This window comes from Babylonia areolata, chromosome 1 (genome assembly GCF_041734735.1).
Source record: "Babylonia areolata isolate BAREFJ2019XMU chromosome 1, ASM4173473v1, whole genome shotgun sequence".
In the NCBI taxonomy this organism is placed as follows: Eukaryota; Metazoa; Mollusca; class Gastropoda; order Neogastropoda; family Buccinidae; genus Babylonia; species Babylonia areolata.
In genome coordinates, this window is record NC_134876.1 from 30178685 (window position 1) to 30199606 (window position 20922).

Here is a 20922-nt window from a genome sequence, read left to right on the forward strand (position 1 = left end):
GAGGGATAGATAGAGATGAGACAGAGAGGGAGAGAGAGAGAGAGAGGGGGGGGATAGAGAGAGAGAGAGAAAGAGGGAGAGAGAGAGAGACGAGAGAGAGGGAGAGAGAGAGAATTAGAGGGAGAGAGGGATAGAGGAGAGAGAGATAGGGAGAGAGAGAGAGAGAGGAAGAGGGACAGAGAGAGAGAGAATGACAGAGAGGGAGAGAGGAGGGAGAGAGAGAGAGGAGAGACAGAGAGGGAGAGAGAGAGAGAGAGAGACGGAGGAAGAAAGCGAGCGAGGGATCGCAGCTCACTGACTCACCTTGAGCCACTCGTCCAGGATGTCCTGCATGAGGACCAGCTTCTCCTCCCACTCCTTCATCTCCGCCTCGAAGGGCTTGATGAAAGGGGAGCCCCGCATGGTCTGGGCCTTCACGATGTGGTCATCCAGCAGCAGCTGGATGTCGTCGATGGCTGACAGGATGGACACACCCTGAAAAAAAAAAAAAAAGGCAAGGCACATGTTTATATCTGTTGTTGTTTTTCCCCCTCTATTTTTTATCCATGCATGTGAAAGCTTGAGTGTTGAAAATGCCCTTTGATTTGTTTCTGCATTAGATTTAGAGCAAAATAAATACTTTTTTTTTTTTTTTTAAACAGATATCAGGGCATGATGGTTTAAAAAAAAAAAAAATCTTGAGAGTCAAGTGTACATGTGAATACATTCATGCACACAAAAACACACACATTCACACACATACACACACACACGTATATATATATATATATATATATATATATATATATATATATATATATATATATATATATATATAAATGAAAAAATAAAGATAAATAACATGCACACACACAAAAACACACACACACATGTACTAACATTGTACAGCACACATGCTTAATCACACTCGAATACACACAAACATGTACACACTATACACCACACACACACACACACATATAGACACACATACTCACAGAGGCAACAACACACACAACAACCGGAACAAGAGCAGGTGACAGCATCATACCGTGTCTCTGTAGGGGATCATCTCAAAAGTGAGGTCCTTCCAGTCAAACTTCATCTTCTCCAGTGCCTTCTCCAGAGAGTACTCTTTGGCGGCGGCAGCACCAATCTCCTCCAGTCTGCAAAAATCACAGGGGGGTGCAATCAGCAACTACATGTGTGGACTGGATTGTCATCGTCATCATCATCACCTTTGTTCGTCATCAGGTACAGCAGAAACGCTGTTTAAATATGGCAGGGTAGGTTTGGTTGGGGTTTTTTTTTTTTTTTCGTTGTTGTTGTTTCCTTTTCTGTGTGTAGAGGGGTGTGTGGGGAGTGGGGGTAGGGTGTTGGGGGGGGGGGGGTGAGTCATGGTCGTGTATGTGTGGTTGTGTTTGTTTGTTTGTTTATGTGTTTGTGTGTGGGGGGGTGTAAATGTATGTGTGTGTGTGTGTGTGTGCATGTGTGTGCATGTGTGTGTGTGTGCGTGTGTGTGTGTGAAGTGTTTCTAAGAATCAAAACCTCTAACGAGGCTCTACAGCAGTAAAAACACACCATGCGAAGAGAACTCTTTTCCTCATCTGATATGGACTAACAGTAAACTTGACAACCAAAAAAGAACCGCCTACTCACTTTGCCAGATGTTTGTTGAGGCCATACTCCAGCATGCTGTGAAGGGATGTCTCTTCTTGGGGCCGGATGTCAAACCCAACAATGTCACTCATCTGTATCACAAAACAATACCAATTAAATCACATACCAATATACTCTACCTGCTGTTGTGCATCTGACAGCAATGTTCTTAACGTGTCAAACTGTTTATACTGTCAATGCCAGGAAAAGGGAAATCAACCCTTATTTTGAAATCATGAAATGGAATATTTCTTTTATATATCAGTACCACGTATGATGATGGTACAATGACAAACATGCCATGCACAAATGTACGCACAGACATACACACACATGTATGATGATACAATGACACATATGCTATGCGCAAATGTACTCACAGGCATACACACACATGTATGATGGTACAATGACACATATGCCATGCACAAATGTACGCACAGACATACATACACATGTATGGTGGTTTAATGACACACGTCATGCACAAATGTATGCACAGACATACACACACATATATGATGGTACAATGACACATACACCATGCACAAATGTACGCACAGACATACACACACATATATGATGGTACAATGACACATACACCATGCATAAATGTACACACAGACATACACACACATGTATGGTGGTACAATGACACATATGCCATAAACATACAAACACACATACACACATGCACAAACACACACACACACACACACAACAAACACACACACACACACACACACACACGACACAAAACCACACGATCACACCACAGAAAACAAAACAACAACCACAACAACAACAACAAAATCCCACCACCACCACAACCAACTCACAGCATCCCAGTGCCTGTCGCGGATGCCAGGGTTGCAGATGGTGTGCAAGGATGGGCAAGTGGTTCTTGAACTTGTCGATCTTGGACCTGACGCTCTCTGCCACACGGCGGGGCCCTGCCTGGTCGCTGAAGGTCTTGGTCAGCTTGTACACCGTGCGCCACATGTCGTTCACCTCCTGGTCGATGTCTTCGGCGTTCAGATCCTTGAACGGACCTGTGCGGGGAAGGGTTTGGGGGATGGAAGGACAGCAAATACAACTTTCTTTCGTTCTTTTTTTTTCAACCATGACATTTGTATATAGATATATATGCTGCACTTAAAAAATTTTTTTTTTTATTGTTCTTGTAAATATAAATGGAAGAATTATTTGTTTATATATTCATTGATAATTGTCTGCTGAATGATATTTCAGTCTGGTTTTGCATTCAAATCTGATAAATGCATTCAAATTTCAACAAGAACGGGACAAATTTGGGACAAGCATTTATCTAAAATGTAAACGAACAAAAGACTGCAGAAAAATCTAAGATTGTTTATTTGTTCCAACTGGCCCTTTCCCCCTCACCTGCCCCCCTCACACACACACACACACACACACACACACTAACTACACTACACTACACTACACTACACACACACACACACACACACACACACACACACACACACACACACACACACACACACACTACACTACACACTACACTTACCATTGATCCACGACTCGTTCTTCTGGTGGAAGAACCAGGCCGTGGTCCACAGCTTCTCGTAGGGCTCCTTCAGCGTGAACATCTGCTGCAGCTGAGGGAACTCGGACTGCTCCCACTTGAACAGGGCCTCCTCTGTGTTCAGCCCCTCCAGTTCATCACGGGCTGCCTCCAGGTTGGCCGTCAGACGTGACAGGATCTCCACGTTGGACTTCATCTCATCACTGCTCATGAACTGGTGAGGGAAGACGATGGGTGAAAAGGTGATGAATGTTGACACACTTAAAGCAGCAAACTGTTCATTAGTATCTCGTCACTGCTCATGAACTGGTGAGGGAAAACTGTTCATTAGCATCTTGTCACTGCTCATGAACTGGTGAGGGAAAACTGTTCATTAGCATCTTGTCACTGCTCATGAACTGGTGAGGGAAAACTGTTCATTAGCATCTCGTCACTGCTCATGAACTGGTGAGGGAAAACGGTTCATTAGCATCTCATCACTGCTCATTAACTGGTGAGGGAAAACTGTTCATTAGCATCTCGTCACTGCTCATGAACTGGTGAGGGAAAACGGTTCATTAGCATCTTATCACTGCTCATTAACTGGTGAGGGAAAACTGTTCATTGCACATGAACTGGTGAGGGAAAACAATGGGTAACAGGTGATGAACGTTGATATAAAGCAGAAAATCGTTGATTAGCATCTCATCACTGCTCATGAACTGGCGAGGGAAGACAATGGGTGAAAGATGATAAACACTGACATGCTTAAAGCAGAAAACTGTTCATTAGCACCTCGTCACTGCTCATGAACTGCTAAAGGGGGAAAACAACAGGTAAAAGGTGATGAATGTTCACACACTTAAGTCTTTCATTGCCAAATTTCTGTGTGAAAAAAAAAAATTTCTTGCGCCAAATATTCTAGATAGGATGCTCTTACTTATAGGTTTCGATTCATGTCAAAACAACATAATGAACTTGTTCACTTCAAAACTTGGTCAGGGAGCAAAGGTTAGTATTGTTCTATTGGTGGGGAAACTCAACCCCCCCCCCCCCCCCACACACACACATACACACACACTCCTCACCCCCCACACCTTTTTATCAATGAAAGAAAAGCTTTCTCAACAACTCACAATCAGTTTCTCCATCTCACCTCTTTCTTCTTCAAGGTCTCCCACCGCCTCCATCAACTCGACCCCCCTCACCCCTCACTTACACACACACACACACACATACACACTGCCCCCACAACCCCCTCCACATACACACACACTTTCCTTTTTTGCATCAATGAGAGAGAAGTTTCTTTAACAACTCACTCTCACTTTCTCCACCTCACCTCTTTCCCAGTGTGTTGAAATAAGTGTGCATGAAAATAGTTGGCATGGTGTGTTGAAGTGTGCGTGCATGCATACATTTGATATGGTGTGTTGAAATATGCCTGTGTGTTGAAGTATGCATGCATATCATATGGCTGACATGGTGTGTTGAAACGTGCCCACATGTATATGGTTGACAGATGTGTTTGGAGCAAAACGTTAAACCATTATCCACCTCACCTCTTTCTTTTTGAAGGACTCCACCTCCTTCATGAACTCGCCCAGCTTGTCCTCAAAGGCGGACACTCTCTTCCTCAAGTCCTCCTCCAGGTTCTCTCTCTTGCTGGCCATGCGGTTGTTGCTCAGCTCAAACACCGTCTGGATGTGCTCAGGCCAGTGGAACACCGTGCTGTTGAGCTTGATGTCCTCAACTGCCCACCGCAGAAAACGACATGTTTTTTTTTTTTTTATTTGTTTTGGAAACTTTTTTTTTCATGGTTTTTATTCATACATACTTAAAATATAATGCTTGACCCCTTTGTGGAAATATTGCAGCAAAGTTCAGAGCTTTTATCAGTGATGAGCACAACAGCTGAGGGGTTAAAGAACTGAACTTTCAACTTGAGGGTCTTAATTCCCAGTTATGGAAAGCAGTTTTGTTTCTTTCTTTTCATACACAGTAAAATTAATACAGTGCTTGACCCCTTTACGAAATACTGCAAAGTTTATCATTTTAACTAATGGCATAAACAACAGCTGAGGGGGTCAACATGCTGAACTTTTAACCCTTTCGCTGCCAGGAAAATAAGATTTAAGTGAAATCTATTTGCCAGCGTTTTTTCACAAAAAACGGGTATAAATTTTCAAAAAATTCTGTGCTCTTTGTTATTGGAGAAAGACCCATAAAAGTATATATTTTCTGAAAGGTAAATGAATAAAGAATACAAAACACATGCTGTTTTCCCATTTTATATATTTTTAGAGACATGCTGTTGTTTTGAAATCAGTGTTTTGTTTTTTGTCACATTTTCAACTTGTTCATTACAAACATTAGTCAGGTAATTTGCACAAAAACATCATATTTTCTGGACAAATGGATATCTGCAAACACAAAATCATACTAGAACAACCACAATATATATATATATATTTTTTTTTAAGAGATAGATACACAATACATTGTGACTTCTCCAAGTGATACGATGGATGTGAGGCCACGCCCCCTCAGTCTGCACCCCCTTCCTCCTCACCCCTCTCACACAGTCACTTGATTCAGTTCTCATCAGACCGCGTTGGCTGCGTGCCAAGAATATCGCTCTGCTGCTAATTCGGTCATCTGTCGTCTGCTAACATCTGTACAGCCGGTATCACTCATTGACAGTCGCATCTTGGCCACTCTCTTGATTACTCCCTTTATTTTCTATCAGATCGTCCTATAAATGTTCATCATTATCTTCTTCGAATTTACGCTTCAATTCCTTCTGAGCATCAGGTAAAGAAAGAAATCTTGGTTGATTTAGTTCGTCACGATCGCATGTCTTGAGCACGGCGTCAGTCCGACATTTTGTTGAGCGAGCGAGGAGAGAAGTCAGGCAAACACTTGGACGGTGACCCAACCAAAACGTTCAAATAAAGGACTGCTTCATGACGTAGATAGGGTTTCTAGCTATGAATAGAATCTAGAGAGATTCCCCAGGCTAAAGCTACCACTATTTTTGCCAATGAAGTGAATGCAAACCAGGGAAAAGTCAGAATATTTCGATGACGAGTTATCTCGTCATGCAGGCAGCGAAGCATACATGCTTGCCATGACGAGTTATCTCGTCATGCAGGCAGCCTAGGGGTTAAATTAAGGGTTCTGGGTTTGAATCCTGGTGGATTATGGGCGCGGAGATTGTTTTAGTTCTCCCAGGTCAGCAGATATGCAGCAGCACACATGAGAACCCACAGCAACAAAAAGGGTTGTCCCTGGCAAAGTTTTGAAGAAAAATTTTCTTCCTTAGTAAAACAAATACAACTGCAGACAGGATAAAAAATAAAAATAAAATGGGCGACAATACACTGTGATGATGTGTTCTCCCAGAGGAGAGCAGCCTGAATTTCACATGTTATGACCAAAAGCAAAAACAAAACAAACAAAAAAAAACTAATGCAATATAACACAATACATTACTCAATATACTCTGCATGCAGTAAAGAAAGGATTAGATGACACAACTCACAAGGAAAGATGGCATAGTCCAGGAGGAACATCAACCTGCTGGCTGCTTCACTGATTTCATCCTTCAGTTTGTACACTGTCACATCCTCTGACTGAAAACAAAATAACATAAAATTAAAAAAATATGTACCAACTTTATCATTTTTCAAGATTAGAAATCTGCCCCCTTGTTTCAGTCATTTCTATCTACTGCTGTAAACAAAGAGACAGAGGACAGGCACAACTGCCGAGTGGTTTAAAGTACTGGACTTTCAATTTAAGGGTCCTGGGTTAGAACCCTGGTCATGAAAACTGGTGGGTTAAGAGTGGAGATTTATTTGATTTCCCAGGTCAACAGATGTGCAGACCTGCTAGTTCCCAAACCACCACTGTGCACATGTGCATGCAGAAGATCAAACACGCTCATTAAATATTCCCTAGTCCATGTCAGCATTTCAGCAGGTAATGGAAACAAAAAAATACCCAGCATGCACATTCCCCAAAATGTAGTATGGCTGCCTACATGGTTGTGCAAAATGATCATGCACGTAAAAACCCACTTGCTCATACAAGTCAGCATGGGAGTTAAAGCCCACCAATGCAGAAAAAGAAGACAACAAAAGCACAGAGACACAGAGAAAGGTTACAACTGAATCCATATATTTCAAGGAATATGATTCTTCTTGGTTTGCTTCTTTTTATTTTTCAGATACTGTTTAACACAATAATCACAGCTTAACAAAAGGCTGAATTGCTGTCATCAATTTTTCAGCTTATAACAAGTCTTTCTGTCATGAATCAACATTATGTTTCTAGATGTAGATGCATGACATGGCAACTTCTTTTCTGACTCTGAAATTAAGAAATGGAGGCCTATAAACATTTCAGAGCAAAAACAAAACAAAACAACAACAAAAAAGAAAAAAGAAAAAGGTTCTGCTGCAGCATCAAACCTGTCTCAAGTACTGCTGAATGTCAACAAGTTCCTTGGTGGCGTCAGGAATGTCACTGACTTTGTCGGCCATTTCATCATACCGCTTGCAGATTCTGAAAAAAAACAACATTTCATCAGCTACATTAGTATTTATTTTATAAAAGAAAGGGGATGGGGTGTATTATATCTCCCCACCACTATATCAACATGGCTAGTTCCACAAAGAAAGTATCGTAAACCAAACTTGACATCTACTGATAAATATTTCTCAGAGTTTCCAGTGAGAAAGGGAAGTGGAGGGGTAGAGCTGGCAAAAGCAAAAAAAAAGAAAAAGAAAAGCAAAAAAAAAAAAAAACAACCAGCAAGAAATACATGTCTGAAACTTTCATTGTAACAAAATCAATGAGTTGTCACTGTGGATATGACTAAACTGTGACAGTAGTTTTCATTTGACCATGGTTTGATTGTTCACAAGTTGCTTCTGAGCATTGTTAGATCATATTTTCACAGTGCCTAATACATGAGAGCCACCCATTTCATGATTTTAATGAACCTTTTAACAAAAATTCTTAAGACGCATCTGACACACAAGAGTGACACACAGCCTAAAAAAAACTATGAGTTTTCTCAACTCTACCTTGCTTTCCATTCTTACCCATATCACATGTCTCCAAGAAATAAACTGATTAAATGCTTATCACTCCTTATAACATTGCATCACTATCAATATCTGATGACAGTGTTTTCACCTTGTTCTTGGAAAAAGAGAATTAACAAAAAATAATCAATAAATTGATTAACAAAGCACACTTATTACATATACTTACGATCTGTTGAGGTCGCGGTTTTCATCCACCTCAAAGGCGACCAGCCGTTCTTTGAGTCGCTGAGCACGCAGAGCCAGCTCATTGTTGAGGGTGACGCAGTCCAGACAGAACATGCTGAGAGGCACCGTGATGCGCAGCAGCATGATTTCATCCTTCAGGTCTTGATATTCTTGGATTTTCTAGTCATTAAAAAAAACAGAATTTTGTGCTTACTATATATACAGCTAATTCTTCTGATTCTTGCGATTTCAAAGCAGAATCCACAAACCTCTACTCAAACTGTATGCACTGGTAATGTTTTGAAGTTTTGCCTTGGTGCTTATTTATTTTGATTACCATGTCAGTTTGTCTGCTTGAGTACATTTCTGTCAATGAAAATATCCATGAAAACAAAAACCCAACATGTTCTAGCATATTCGTTTGATGCTGTTGTGAGTTTGCGCAGCAATGAGTGTGTGTGAACGGCCAGTATCACTGAATCAGGTCAACCATGTCATTCAGTAAGTATGCATTGATTCGTTGATCATGTTTTTCCTGTGATTGAAACACACACACACACACACACACACACACACACACTCATACACATACACATCTGTGAATATGCACACATACATGCAAGCAAGCACATATCTATCTCACAAGCCCCCACCTGCTTGAAGGCCTGAATGGAGTGAGGTTCCCTCAGAAAGGCTGAGACATCCTGGTCAGCTTTGTTGTTCAGGAGGTCAGCATACTTTTTGTACACATTCAGGTACCTGAATAACACCATTCAGTCATCCAGTTCAAAACAATCAACCACCAGATTTGTATTTTTGTCTTTCTTTAAAATATACTTCACATGCAAGAGCTGAAACATTTAGAAAATAAAAAAGTATCGACAGACAACAAACAAACTGAAAATACCTCACTGCCAGCAACATAACTGGGACAGGAATCAAGATGGAGCACCGGGGATAAGAGAGAAGTGTAAAACGGTGCAAGGGAGATCATTTTACAGATGGAGGTAGGTTCACTGGCTGCTCCCACTTCATCAACATCTTCTCCTCTCCATCCCTCAAGAGAGGAAGAAAACTGCACTCAATGACCCATCCCTCTTCAGTATTATACAAGAACATGCAAAACACTCAGACTGGTCTTTTATCTGAGTTATGTCTTTTTATTTTGAAGGTTACTTATTGTTCAATAAAATAGAAAAAAAAGAGGTCTGTCTGGCAATAACAACAACAAAGAAAAAAAAAGAAAAAGAAGAGAAATATAATCAATATCTTTCATTCTCTGTTGATTTATTTTCTACGGACTAGAAAATATAAAAAAATCAACCAATACCAGATACAGTACCAGTGGGGTCATGGTAACGAATGTGGAGTGTTAGCCTAGAGGTAACACCTCCGCCTAGAAAGCGAGAGAATCTGAACACATTGATTCGAATCATACCTGCAGTCGCCAGTATTTTCTCCCCCTCCACTAGACCTTGAGTGGTGGTCTGGACGCTAGTCATTAGGATGAGACAATAAACCAAAGTCCCACGGTGCTCTCAGTGTAGCGATGCGCTCTCCGTGGAGAGAGCAGCTCGAATTTCACGTAGAGAAATCTGTTGTGACAAAAAAGAGTAATGCAAATACAATACAAATACTGAAACATTTTCCACACTCACTTTGTGGGCCCAGCGGTGTTGAGCTTGAAGATCTCCATGGCCTTGTCCACGTAGTCTGTGACCAGGGTCTCCTCAATCTTCACTGACCGCAGCAGCAGGCGCTGGCCCCGCATGTCAGGGAACAGCTCACACTCCACCTGACCACGCCCACCAACCAACGTCATGAGTTCAGCATCTCGGCAAATTTCAAATTTCGAATCATTCAGGTGTAGCATTTATGCTAGGTGGGTAGGTGTGTGTGTGTGTGTGAGTGTGTGTGTGTGTGTGAGTTTTGTTTGTTTTTTGTTTGTTTGTTTTTTGTTTGTTTGTTTTTTCATGGTGTGTGTGAATCAGAATCAGAATCATATTGTGTGTGTGTGTGTGTGTGTGTGTGTGTCTGCGTCTGTGTGTTACTTGCTTCTGTTTCGTAAAGATGTGAGCACTGCTGGGTCTCTAAGTTCGACGCTGCGTTATCCTTGTAATGTATACATGTACTGAGTACATCAACATTTATATTTGTAAATATCTGTGTGTCTCTTTGAACAACGGCAGATATGTAAGTCAATGTGCGAGTATCTCCACCATTCGAAAAATAAAGATTCATTCAATCATTCATTCAGAGTGTATTGATCTGCATTTATCTGCCTTCACTATGAATGACAGTCTCATCCTTGCTGGGGGGACCATTTAAGTACTCAGAAAAATTGCAACTTTACTGTATGTAATATGGTATGTTTTGCATAAGGAAAAAAATATGTGCTGCACTGTTTCCATTATGTCATAATGAATGTCATCTTGTAATTTTGCATTCATTAACTTCATGTCACACACAAAAAAAGTTTTCCACGTGAAATCTGGGGTGCTCTCATTGTAAAAAATGCACATCTGAGTCACAGTACAAGCTCTTTTCACTTTTTGACACTGTGCGTGTGTGTGTGTGTTTCCTCTCTCACTCCCTCTCACAGGTATCACACCACACGATACACACATACAAACACATACACCACACCATGCAAATCACACCTCTTGACACACACCACACCACACACACACCTCACACACACACACACACACACACACACACACAAGCCACAACAAGCTGAACTCACTCTGGTCAGTCCATCACCACTGGCGATGATTTCAGAGAAGCAGCGGAGGATGATGTCTCTGATCTCCTTGAAGAGAGGGTCGAAGATGATTTTGGGCTCCTCCACCTTCAGCTTGATGATCATCACTTGCGCCATCACATACTGCAGCTCATCAAAGTCCTCCCCAAAGTCATTGCCGGCCTGTGAAGCACAGAAAAAAAGACAGGTCTATGGGAAAGAAAAAAACAACAACAGAGATTCAAAGGAAAGGAAAGAAAAGAAAATGATACAATGTGAAGCAAAAGGAGCGGGATGGATATAAACAGTAAATCATCCCCAAAGTCATCACCTTCCTGTGAACTGCATGATAAGAGATGGGTCCACACCAACAAAAAAACAAGAGAGGCAAGGCCTTCAAGATTCACTTGTTATACACTTTAAAAAAAATCTAATCGTTAAAATGTGTTAAGCTTCGCGTTAAAAAAAAGAAAAAAGAAAAAAAAAAGTCCTAACCAGATTCGAATTAAGTCCCCTAGCATTAATTACAGAGTAATTTCCCTTTTTTACTATCTGCACCAAAACGTTTGCAAAATAAATAAAACTTCCATGTTTAGCAAAAGAAGTTCCTGTTTGAACAAAAAATGATAATAATGACTGCTCTTGTTGTTGGGTCAGAATATCAGATCAAAGTGCCAAGTTTAGAGAATACAAAAAATATAAATATAACAGTAAATGCAGTTTGCATATAATTAGGCTTCATTTTTTATTTTTTTGTGCCCATCCCAGAGGTGCAATATTGTTTTAAACAAGATGACTGGAAAGAACTGAATTTTTCCTATTTTTATGCCTAATTTGGTGTCAACTGACAAAGTATTTGCAGAGAAAATGTCAATGTTAAAGTTTACCACGGACACACACACACACACACACACACACACAGAGACAACCGAACACCAGGTTAAAACATAGACTCACTTTGTTTACACAAGTGAGTCAAAAATCCCAAAGAAAAAAAAAGAAAAGAAAATGACAGAATTGTCCCTGGCAAAATTTCATAATAAAATGCACTCTAATATACATGTGTACATGTGTGTGTGTGTGTGTGTGTGTGTCTGTGTGCATGTAACTGATACAATGTGAAGTAAAAGGAGTGGGATGGATATAAACTGTAAATCATCAGCAAAGTCATCACCTTCCTGTGAACTGCATGATAAGAGATGGGTCTATAAAAAAAAAAAATTCCCAAAGAAAGAAATGAAAAGAAAATAACAGAATTGTCCCTGGCAAAATTTCATAATAAAATGCACTCTAATATACATGTGTACATGTGTGTGTGTGTGTGTGTGTGTGTGTGTGTGTGTGTGTGTGTGTGTGTGTGTGTGTGTGTCTGTCTGTGTGCATGTAACTGATACAATGTGAAGTAAAAGGAGTGGGATGGATATAAACAGTAAATCATCCCCAAAGTCATCACCTTCCTGTGAATTGCGAGATAAGAGATGGGTCTACACCCCCCCAAAAAAAAAATCCCAAAGAAAAAAAAGAAAAGAAAATGACAGAATTGTCCCTGGCAAAATTTCATAATAAAATGCACTCTAATATACATGTGTGCATGTGTGTGTGTGTGTGTGTGTGTGTGTGTGTGTGTGTGTGTGTGTGTGTGTGTGTGTGTGTGTGTGTGTCTGTGTGCATGTAACTGATACAATGTGAAGTAAAAGGAGTGGGATGGATATAAACTGTAAATCATCACAAAAGTCATCACCTTCCTGTGAATTGCATGATAAGAGATGGGTCTATAAAAAAAAAATTCCCAAAGAAAGAAATGAAAAGAAAATAACAGAATTGTCCCTGGCAAAATTTCATAATAAAATGCACTCTAATATACATGTGTGCATGTGTGTGTGTGTGTGTGTGTGTGTGTGTGTGTGTGTGTGTGTGTGTGTGTATGTAACTGATACAATGTGAAGCAAAAGGAGCGGGATGGATATAAACAGTAAATCATCACCAAAGTCATCACCTTCCTGTGAATTGCATGATAAGAGATGGGTCTACACCAAAAAAAAAAAAAAAAAAAAATCCCAAAGAAAAAAAAAAAGAAAATGACAGAATTGTCCCTGGCAAAATTTCATAATAAAATGCACTCTAATATACATGTGTGCATATGTGTGTGTGTGTGTGTGTGTGTGTGTGTGTGTGCATGTAACTGATACAATGTGAAGCAAAAGGAGCAGGATGGATATAAACTGTAAATCATCACCAAAGTCATCATCACCTTCCTGTGAACTGCATGATAAGAGATGGGTCTATAAAAAATAAAAAAAAAATTCCCAAAGAAAGAAATGAAAAGAAAATGACAAGTTGAGCAAAAGGAGTGGGGTGGGTATACACTGGTGAGAGGTTTGTAAAAAAAAAAAAATAAAAGAATCTACCTCAAACAAAAACAGTAAACAAAGAAAGAAAAAGTTAACACACACACACACACACACACACACACACACACACACACACAAGCATCGACATTTGGTCTGGCGATTTGGGACAGATGAGCCGAGCAGATCATATGAAATAGGAACAGCACCAAACAGGAATAGGATGGAATGGATCTCTGGGAACATGCACAGTGGTTCGCAAGTACCTCACTCTGCATCTCCACAACCTAGGAAGCAAGAGAATTTGAGCATACAAGATCGAATCAACCACAGAATTTTTCCTCCCTCCACAAGACCTTGAGTGGCGGTCTGGATAGTCACTCTGATGAGATGATAAATCAAGGTACCAAATGTAGCCTGCACTTTCCACATGCAAAATAACCAATGGTAAAAACAAAATTGTCCCTGGCAAAATTTTTTATAATAAAATGCAGTGTAATATACATGTGTGTGTGTGTGTGTGTGTGTGTGTGTGTGTGCATGTAACTGAAGCCTGACTGAATGACACAGGAAACGAGTTGTGAGCGCGTGTGTGTGTGTGTGCGTGTGTGTGTGTGTGTGTGTGTGTGTGTGTGTGTGTGTGCATGCAACTGAAGCCTGACTGAATGAAACATAAAACAAGTGATGGTGCGCCAGCTCTCAGTTGGCTCTACCCAGGTTGGCAGCCTGTAGCGTAAACGACTCCAATGACTCCCCATGTTTGTAAAAAGCCTAGAGCTTAGTCTCCAACAAAGGATAGGTGCTATATCAGTAACCGCGTCAATCAATCAGGCAGTGGAAGGTTTGCACAAGCTGCAATCCTCACAGTACTCAAAGGGTTAAAACAAACAAAAGCAAAACAACCAGAACAAAGCGATGAACCCCCTCACCTCGTGGATCTGAAAGAAGGCCAGGAAGTCGGACAGGGAGTTGATGACCATGGACCTCAGCTGGATGGACATGAGGGCAGCCACGCAGGAGAAGAACTCCTCCACCACCTCTGTGGAGTCCCCCTCCCCAGGGGGGACCAGGTGCTGCCAGCACTCCTGGTGGTCGATGAACAGCTTGGCACACGTCGGGATCCAGCTGTGAGAACAGAGAAAAACAAGAGAGGCAAGGCCTTCAAGACTCACTTGTGATAAATTAAGTCCCCTAGCATTAATTACAGAGTAATTTCCCTTTTTTACTATCTGCATCAAAACGTTTGCAAAATAAATAAAAATTCCATGCTTAGCAAAAGAAGTTCCTGTTTGAATAAAAAAATGATAATAATGACTCCTCTTGTTGTTGTGTCAGAATATCAGGTCAAAGTGCCAAGTTTAGAGAATACAAAAAATATAAATATAACAGTAAATACAGGTTGCATATAATTAGGCTTCATTTTTTTATTTTTTTGTGCCCATCCCAGAGGTGCAATATTGTTTTAAACAAGATGACTGGAAAGAACTGAATTTTCCTATTTTTATGCCAAATTTGGTGTCAACTGACAAAGATTTGCAGAGAAAATGTCAATGTTAAAGTTTACCATGGACACACGGACACACACACACACACACACACACACACACAGAGACAACCGAACACCAGGTTAAAACATAGACTCACTTTGTTTACACAAGTGAGTCAAAAATCAGTTTTGGTACTGTCATTTCATCAACTCTAAAACTTTTCTTTCTTTTTTTTTAATTTGGGGGGAATAGGGGGTCTGGGGTCTGGGGGTGGGAGCAGGGGCATATACTTGCTTGCACACACCAGAACTGAAACATAAAATGCATGTACAAATGCTTGCAAGATCACTCTCACTCACCAACATTACCAGTTATTACATGCTTCTTCACTGTCAAATACTTATTTCTGTCTTATTTCACACACACACACACACACACACACACACACACACATACACACACAAGCGCGTGTGCACACACACAAACACATACATGCACACACGCATACATACATGCACATGCACACACACACACACACACACACACACACACACACACACATACACACACACACACACACACACACACACACACACACACACACACACACAAACTCATGTGAATGGATGTTTCAGCTCTTTAGACATTTAGAAGAAATCACGGAAGAAAGAGCACACACACACACACGAAAAAAAATCTTATTCATTCAAAAATGCCCTGACACACAAACATGCTTATTGATCCACATAAATTTCATGCAACTGAAGTAGAAAAAGACAAGTTTTATCATCCATTCAAAAAATGTCCTGAAACATAAACATGTTTATGTGGCACAATGAAAGTGCACTGATCCAGATGGTTTTCAAGCAACTGGGGGAAGAATAGACCAAGTTTTATTATTTGTCAAAAAAATGCCCTGAAACATAAGCATGCCTAAACGCTTCCAGAGATGCCAAACCCTGTTAAGTGTTTGAAAGAGCAGTCAGGAAATTTGGTAGGTACATACTGAATTTGGTAGGAACACTCAGACTCCGAGCCACATCAGCAAACGTACTTTCCTTCCTTGCACTCCATAGCTGAATCCACCGGCACAGATGCTGTTTGATCAAGATGAAACTTGATTCAGCCACGTTCTCTCTTGTTCAGGCAAATGATTAAGCTGATTGGTCCACTCAATGATGTTTCAATGTAAACATGGACACAACTAGCTGAGCACTATCACATGAGACCAAGGTCAGTTGTTACTGCCCTGGCCTTGTGATAGATAGGTCAAGAGCGTCTGGGTAATGTTACAATGGAAAGTATGCTATGTAGTCGAAAATTAACTCATCGGAACTATTTTGATTTTGGCATAACGTCGGAACAAGCTGTGATCGAGCGTAACAAAATAAGGCAAAATTGTAACAGTTGGCATCTCTGTGCTTCCATGCACCTGCACTGATCCAGGTGGGTTTCAGTTCTCACCTCTTCCTGAGATGCTCGTGGGCCTCCCAGCACTGCTTCTTCACGAGGGACTCGAACTCTGTGGGCAGCAAGGGCAGATCAGCCGCCAGCAGCTCCTTCAGGTTGACAAACCGCAAATGGCTGAAGCTGCACACACAACACAAAACGTGACTGATAATAGCAACACATCACACAACAAATCCAAGATTCAAGGACTGGAGAAAAAAGAGTCAGGGAAGTTAAAAAGGAGGTGTCAAAGCATTTGGATCAATCCATAAAAGCTACACCACATCTGCTGCAGATAATAAGAAACTTTTTTAAAAAATCAGATATCTGACATTTTGGATAAACACAACATGCTGGTCAGGCCTTGAGGAAGACAGGGAAAATGAGGAGAATTGGGTCATGAGCAGAGATGGACAAGAAGACATAGGCATTCAGATTTACAAACCAGCGCGATGAAAGCGATATCAACAGATGCACAGAAGCAGACACAGACTGAAGACTCAACCGGAAAATATAAGACAAAGCAGAGAGGACAACAAAGTGTAATCAAAAGTGATGGTATGTATGGATATAGAATGATACAGGTCAGGTATGTGTGTGTGTGCACTCACACACACACACACACACACACACACACACACATGCTCACTCACAAACATACACACTTACATAGAACCGATGACAGACTACTCACAGACACGACAACAAAAGAAAATATTTGACAAAACATGCAAATTCCAAACATATATTTTAACCTCTTGAGTGCTCCAGGATGGACAATTTCGTCCCCTTCTAGTGTGCCAAAAAAAAAGTGACAAACAGCAATCTGTGTCACTGAAGGAATCTTCATATTGCATTATCATCAAATTCATGTGAAATTATCATACTGGATAGTGTGACCACTTCTCCTTTCAGAAATTTATAGGTTATTCATACTTTCTTTCAGTACTTTGCATCCTTGATTTTTCTTCTTTTTTTTCCAATTCTTATCCTCCATGACAAAAAATCCCTTGGCAACAGTTGTCACTAAGCATAAAACACGCTTGGCACTGAAAGGGTTAATGCTTACATATGCATTCCGGAGTCCACATGTCTATGGATCAGGCATGATCACTAAACAGTACTTGTCCCAACTTCCATGAACCATGAGTAAACTACAACTTCAAATACTCAGCGGAAACCTCGGCAATTGCTTAACAAATAAACAATCAATGGCTTACTCATTGAACCAGAGGTTCTGTAGTTTGAGCATGATGGGGTTGGTGATGAAGAGATGGTGCTCGTTGAACATCTTCATCCCTTTGTAGGAGTCATGCCATGGCACTGGTGCACGAACCACTCTGCAAATGACATTAGAGGTGCTGGAGTATGGTTTTCACAATTGATATGCATTCAGCTTCTACCGGCATGCAAACATATGCATGCATGCACAAATGCTAAGACACAGACACAGAAAGATACACACACTGGCACACACACATACATGTACACACACATGTATGCACACAAACACACACACATACAAATATACACATGTACACACACACACACATATACACATTCACACACACAAACATACATGCAAACATGCACACAAACACACACACACACACACACACACACACACACACACACACACATACACACCTCTGTGGAAATGCTTTAGGGGTCCATGTGATGTGAAGCCTGCCTTTTTCCTCAGGGTCCCTCAGAACATAGTCCACTGAAACAAAAACACTATTTTCTCAGCGTCAGTACCTTTTTGGAAACAATAATAATAATAATGATAGTATTTATATAGCGCTGAATCTTGTGCAGAGACAAATCTAAATGCTTTCACACCAGTCATTCACACGCATGCATAACTCTAAAACTGATAATGTTCTGTTATCATTAGCTTTACTGTGCTTGTGCATCACTCTCAAAACCCCCCAGAAGACTTTTTCAAACCTAAATTTGTGTGTGGTGTGTTTGACGTCATTGTGTGTGTGTGTGTGTGTGTGTGTGTTTGTGTGTGTAGATGCATGTGGACAAACACCCATGCCTGTTTGTGTATAAGCGTGTGTGTGCATAAGTGCACATGCAAGTGTACATGTGACATGATCACCTGTGAGCATATGTAAGTGTGTATATGTGTGTGCGCACACAAGTGTTTATGTGCATGTGTGTCCAAGCATGTATGTGCACTTTCACAGGCATGCATGTAAATAATTGAAAACATACTTGTGTGTGCATGGTCACCTGCCCTCACCATGTATATGAAGCCAACAAAGCATACAAAGGAATGCATTTTACTTCACTTCTAGCATTGTCATATCAAGACTATCATTACAAAGCATGCAAGCACTCAACGGTACTTTGAACAGCATCGTCACCACTGAACTATCGCCACGTAAGTAAAGACACAAGACGGCATGTGGCATTGGCTCACCGATGGCTTTCCTGACACTGAATTCATAATCAGCATCATCACCACAGAACAATCGCCACATATGTGAACACACACGACCGCATGTGGCACTGGCTCACCGATGGCTTTCCTGGTGCTGAATTCATAATCAGCATCATCACCACAGAACAATCACCACATATGTGAACACACAATACCGCATGTAGCACTGGCTCACCAATGGCTATCCTGGTGATGAATTCATAATCAGCATCATCACCACAGAACAATCGCCACATATGTGAACACACACGACCGCATGTGGCACTGGCTCACCGATGGCTATCCTGGTGCTGAATTCATAATCAGCATCATCACCAGAGAACTATCGCCACATATGTGAACACACAAGACCGCACATAGCATTGGCTCACCGATAGCTTTCCTGGCGCTGAATTCATAATCAGCATCATCACCACAGAACTATCGCCACATATGTGAACACACACGACCGCATGTGGCACTGGCTCACCGATGGCTATCCTGGTGCTGAATTCATAATCAGCATCATCACCAGAGAACTATCGCCACATATGTGAACACACAAGACCGCACATAGCATTGGCTCACCGATAGCTTTCCTGGCGCTGAATTCATAATCAGCATCATCACCACAGAACTATCGCCACATATTGTGAACATTTCCTGGCGCTGAATTCATAATCAGCATCATCACCACAGAACTATCGCCACATATTGTGAACACACACGACCGCATGTGGCACTGGCTCACCGATGGCTTTCCTGGCGCTGAATTCATAGTCAGCATCCACCTCCTGCAGCAGCTCCTCCCTCAGGCCAGACAGGGAGGGACTGGAGAGGTACTGCTGCGGCACCAGACGCTGGATGGAGCGGAGCTGTTCTCTCGGCTGGGGGGCCAGCATCTGCTTGTTCACCCCTTTGTTGATGTAGTAGTAGTACCGCTGAAACCACACGGACAAACAAATGTTTTGACATTTGACGCTCAGTTGCTTATAGTCCAGTCAGCTGCACAGGGGACTGTGTCATATCAGGACTGGGGCAACAAATGTTTGTGACAGAGATCAGCTGATCTGCGGTGGGGTTTTTGTGTTTGTTTGTTTTAATGGCTGTTGATATGGGAGTATTAGTTTCACTGCAATACAAGCACATCAAAAGTGTAAGATCGGGTAGCCCTTGATAGCTTCTGTTAGAAAAAAAAAAGAAAGAAAAAAAAGACTTATTTTTATGTTACGGGAACATTATATGTAAAGAAGAATGTTATACACTGAATACAGTTTTTTGATGGTTTACCAGAGCTTTGAAATCTGCATAATACAACTACAATGAACTTGGAGGATAAAGTGTATGTAAATATTTCTTTAGATATGAAAAAATGTATGCCTATTGCTTGCAAGCACAGTCACATGGACACATACACATGCAGACATATATATGTATGTACACACACACACACATACACTATAATCATGACACAATCAACTGTGCTGTAATACCAAATAAATCACTTTTGTCACAGACTGTGAGTGGAATACACGAGCGCAGAAAAGTCTGGATACAGGCGCAACAGCAGAGTGGTCAAAGAGCTGGACTTTCACTCTGAAGGTCCTGAGTTCAAATCCTGGTCACAGCACTTGGTAGTTTAAGGGCTGAGATGATTTCCAACCTCCCAGGTCAACAGATGTACAGACCTGCTAGTGCCTGAACTCCCTTTGAGTGTACAAGCATGCAGATCATACACGCCATGTTAAGCATCCCATAATCCATATCAGCGTTTGGTAGATTATAGAAACAAGGAAATTCTCAGCATGCACAACTATGAAAACAGAGTATGGATGCCTTCAAGAAGAATGGCCATATAAGTAAGTAAAAACCCCACTTTTTACATACAAGTGAACATGGAAGACGAAGCCAATGAACTCAGACAAAGAAGAAGAACACTCTGGTGCCAAACAACTCACCTCCTCATCTCTTTCACTGGGCATCCCTGTACACTTCAGC

At 41.1% G+C, this 20922-nt stretch overlaps 1 protein-coding gene across 1 annotated transcript in view; it reads right to left on the reverse strand.

Annotated features, from left to right (window-relative positions):
- The window catches only part of LOC143281620 (dynein axonemal heavy chain 3-like), a 101366-nt gene that overhangs the window by 74000 nt on the left and 6444 nt on the right, over positions 1 to 20922 (reverse strand). The window contains 19 exon segments of the mRNA XM_076586869.1: positions 304 to 474; positions 1031 to 1145; positions 1639 to 1730; positions 2478 to 2525; positions 2527 to 2690; positions 3188 to 3419; positions 4747 to 4937; positions 6729 to 6819; positions 7660 to 7753; positions 8468 to 8646; positions 9120 to 9225; positions 10125 to 10261; positions 11213 to 11392; positions 14487 to 14682; positions 16509 to 16634; positions 17714 to 17833; positions 18141 to 18216; positions 19676 to 19865; positions 20883 to 20922. The exon segment at positions 20883 to 20922 is cut by the window's right edge and continues 123 nt beyond it. Of these exon segments, the coding sequence (XP_076442984.1) occupies positions 304 to 474; positions 1031 to 1145; positions 1639 to 1730; positions 2478 to 2525; positions 2527 to 2690; positions 3188 to 3419; positions 4747 to 4937; positions 6729 to 6819; positions 7660 to 7753; positions 8468 to 8646; positions 9120 to 9225; positions 10125 to 10261; positions 11213 to 11392; positions 14487 to 14682; positions 16509 to 16634; positions 17714 to 17833; positions 18141 to 18216; positions 19676 to 19865; positions 20883 to 20922 (2548 nt within the window).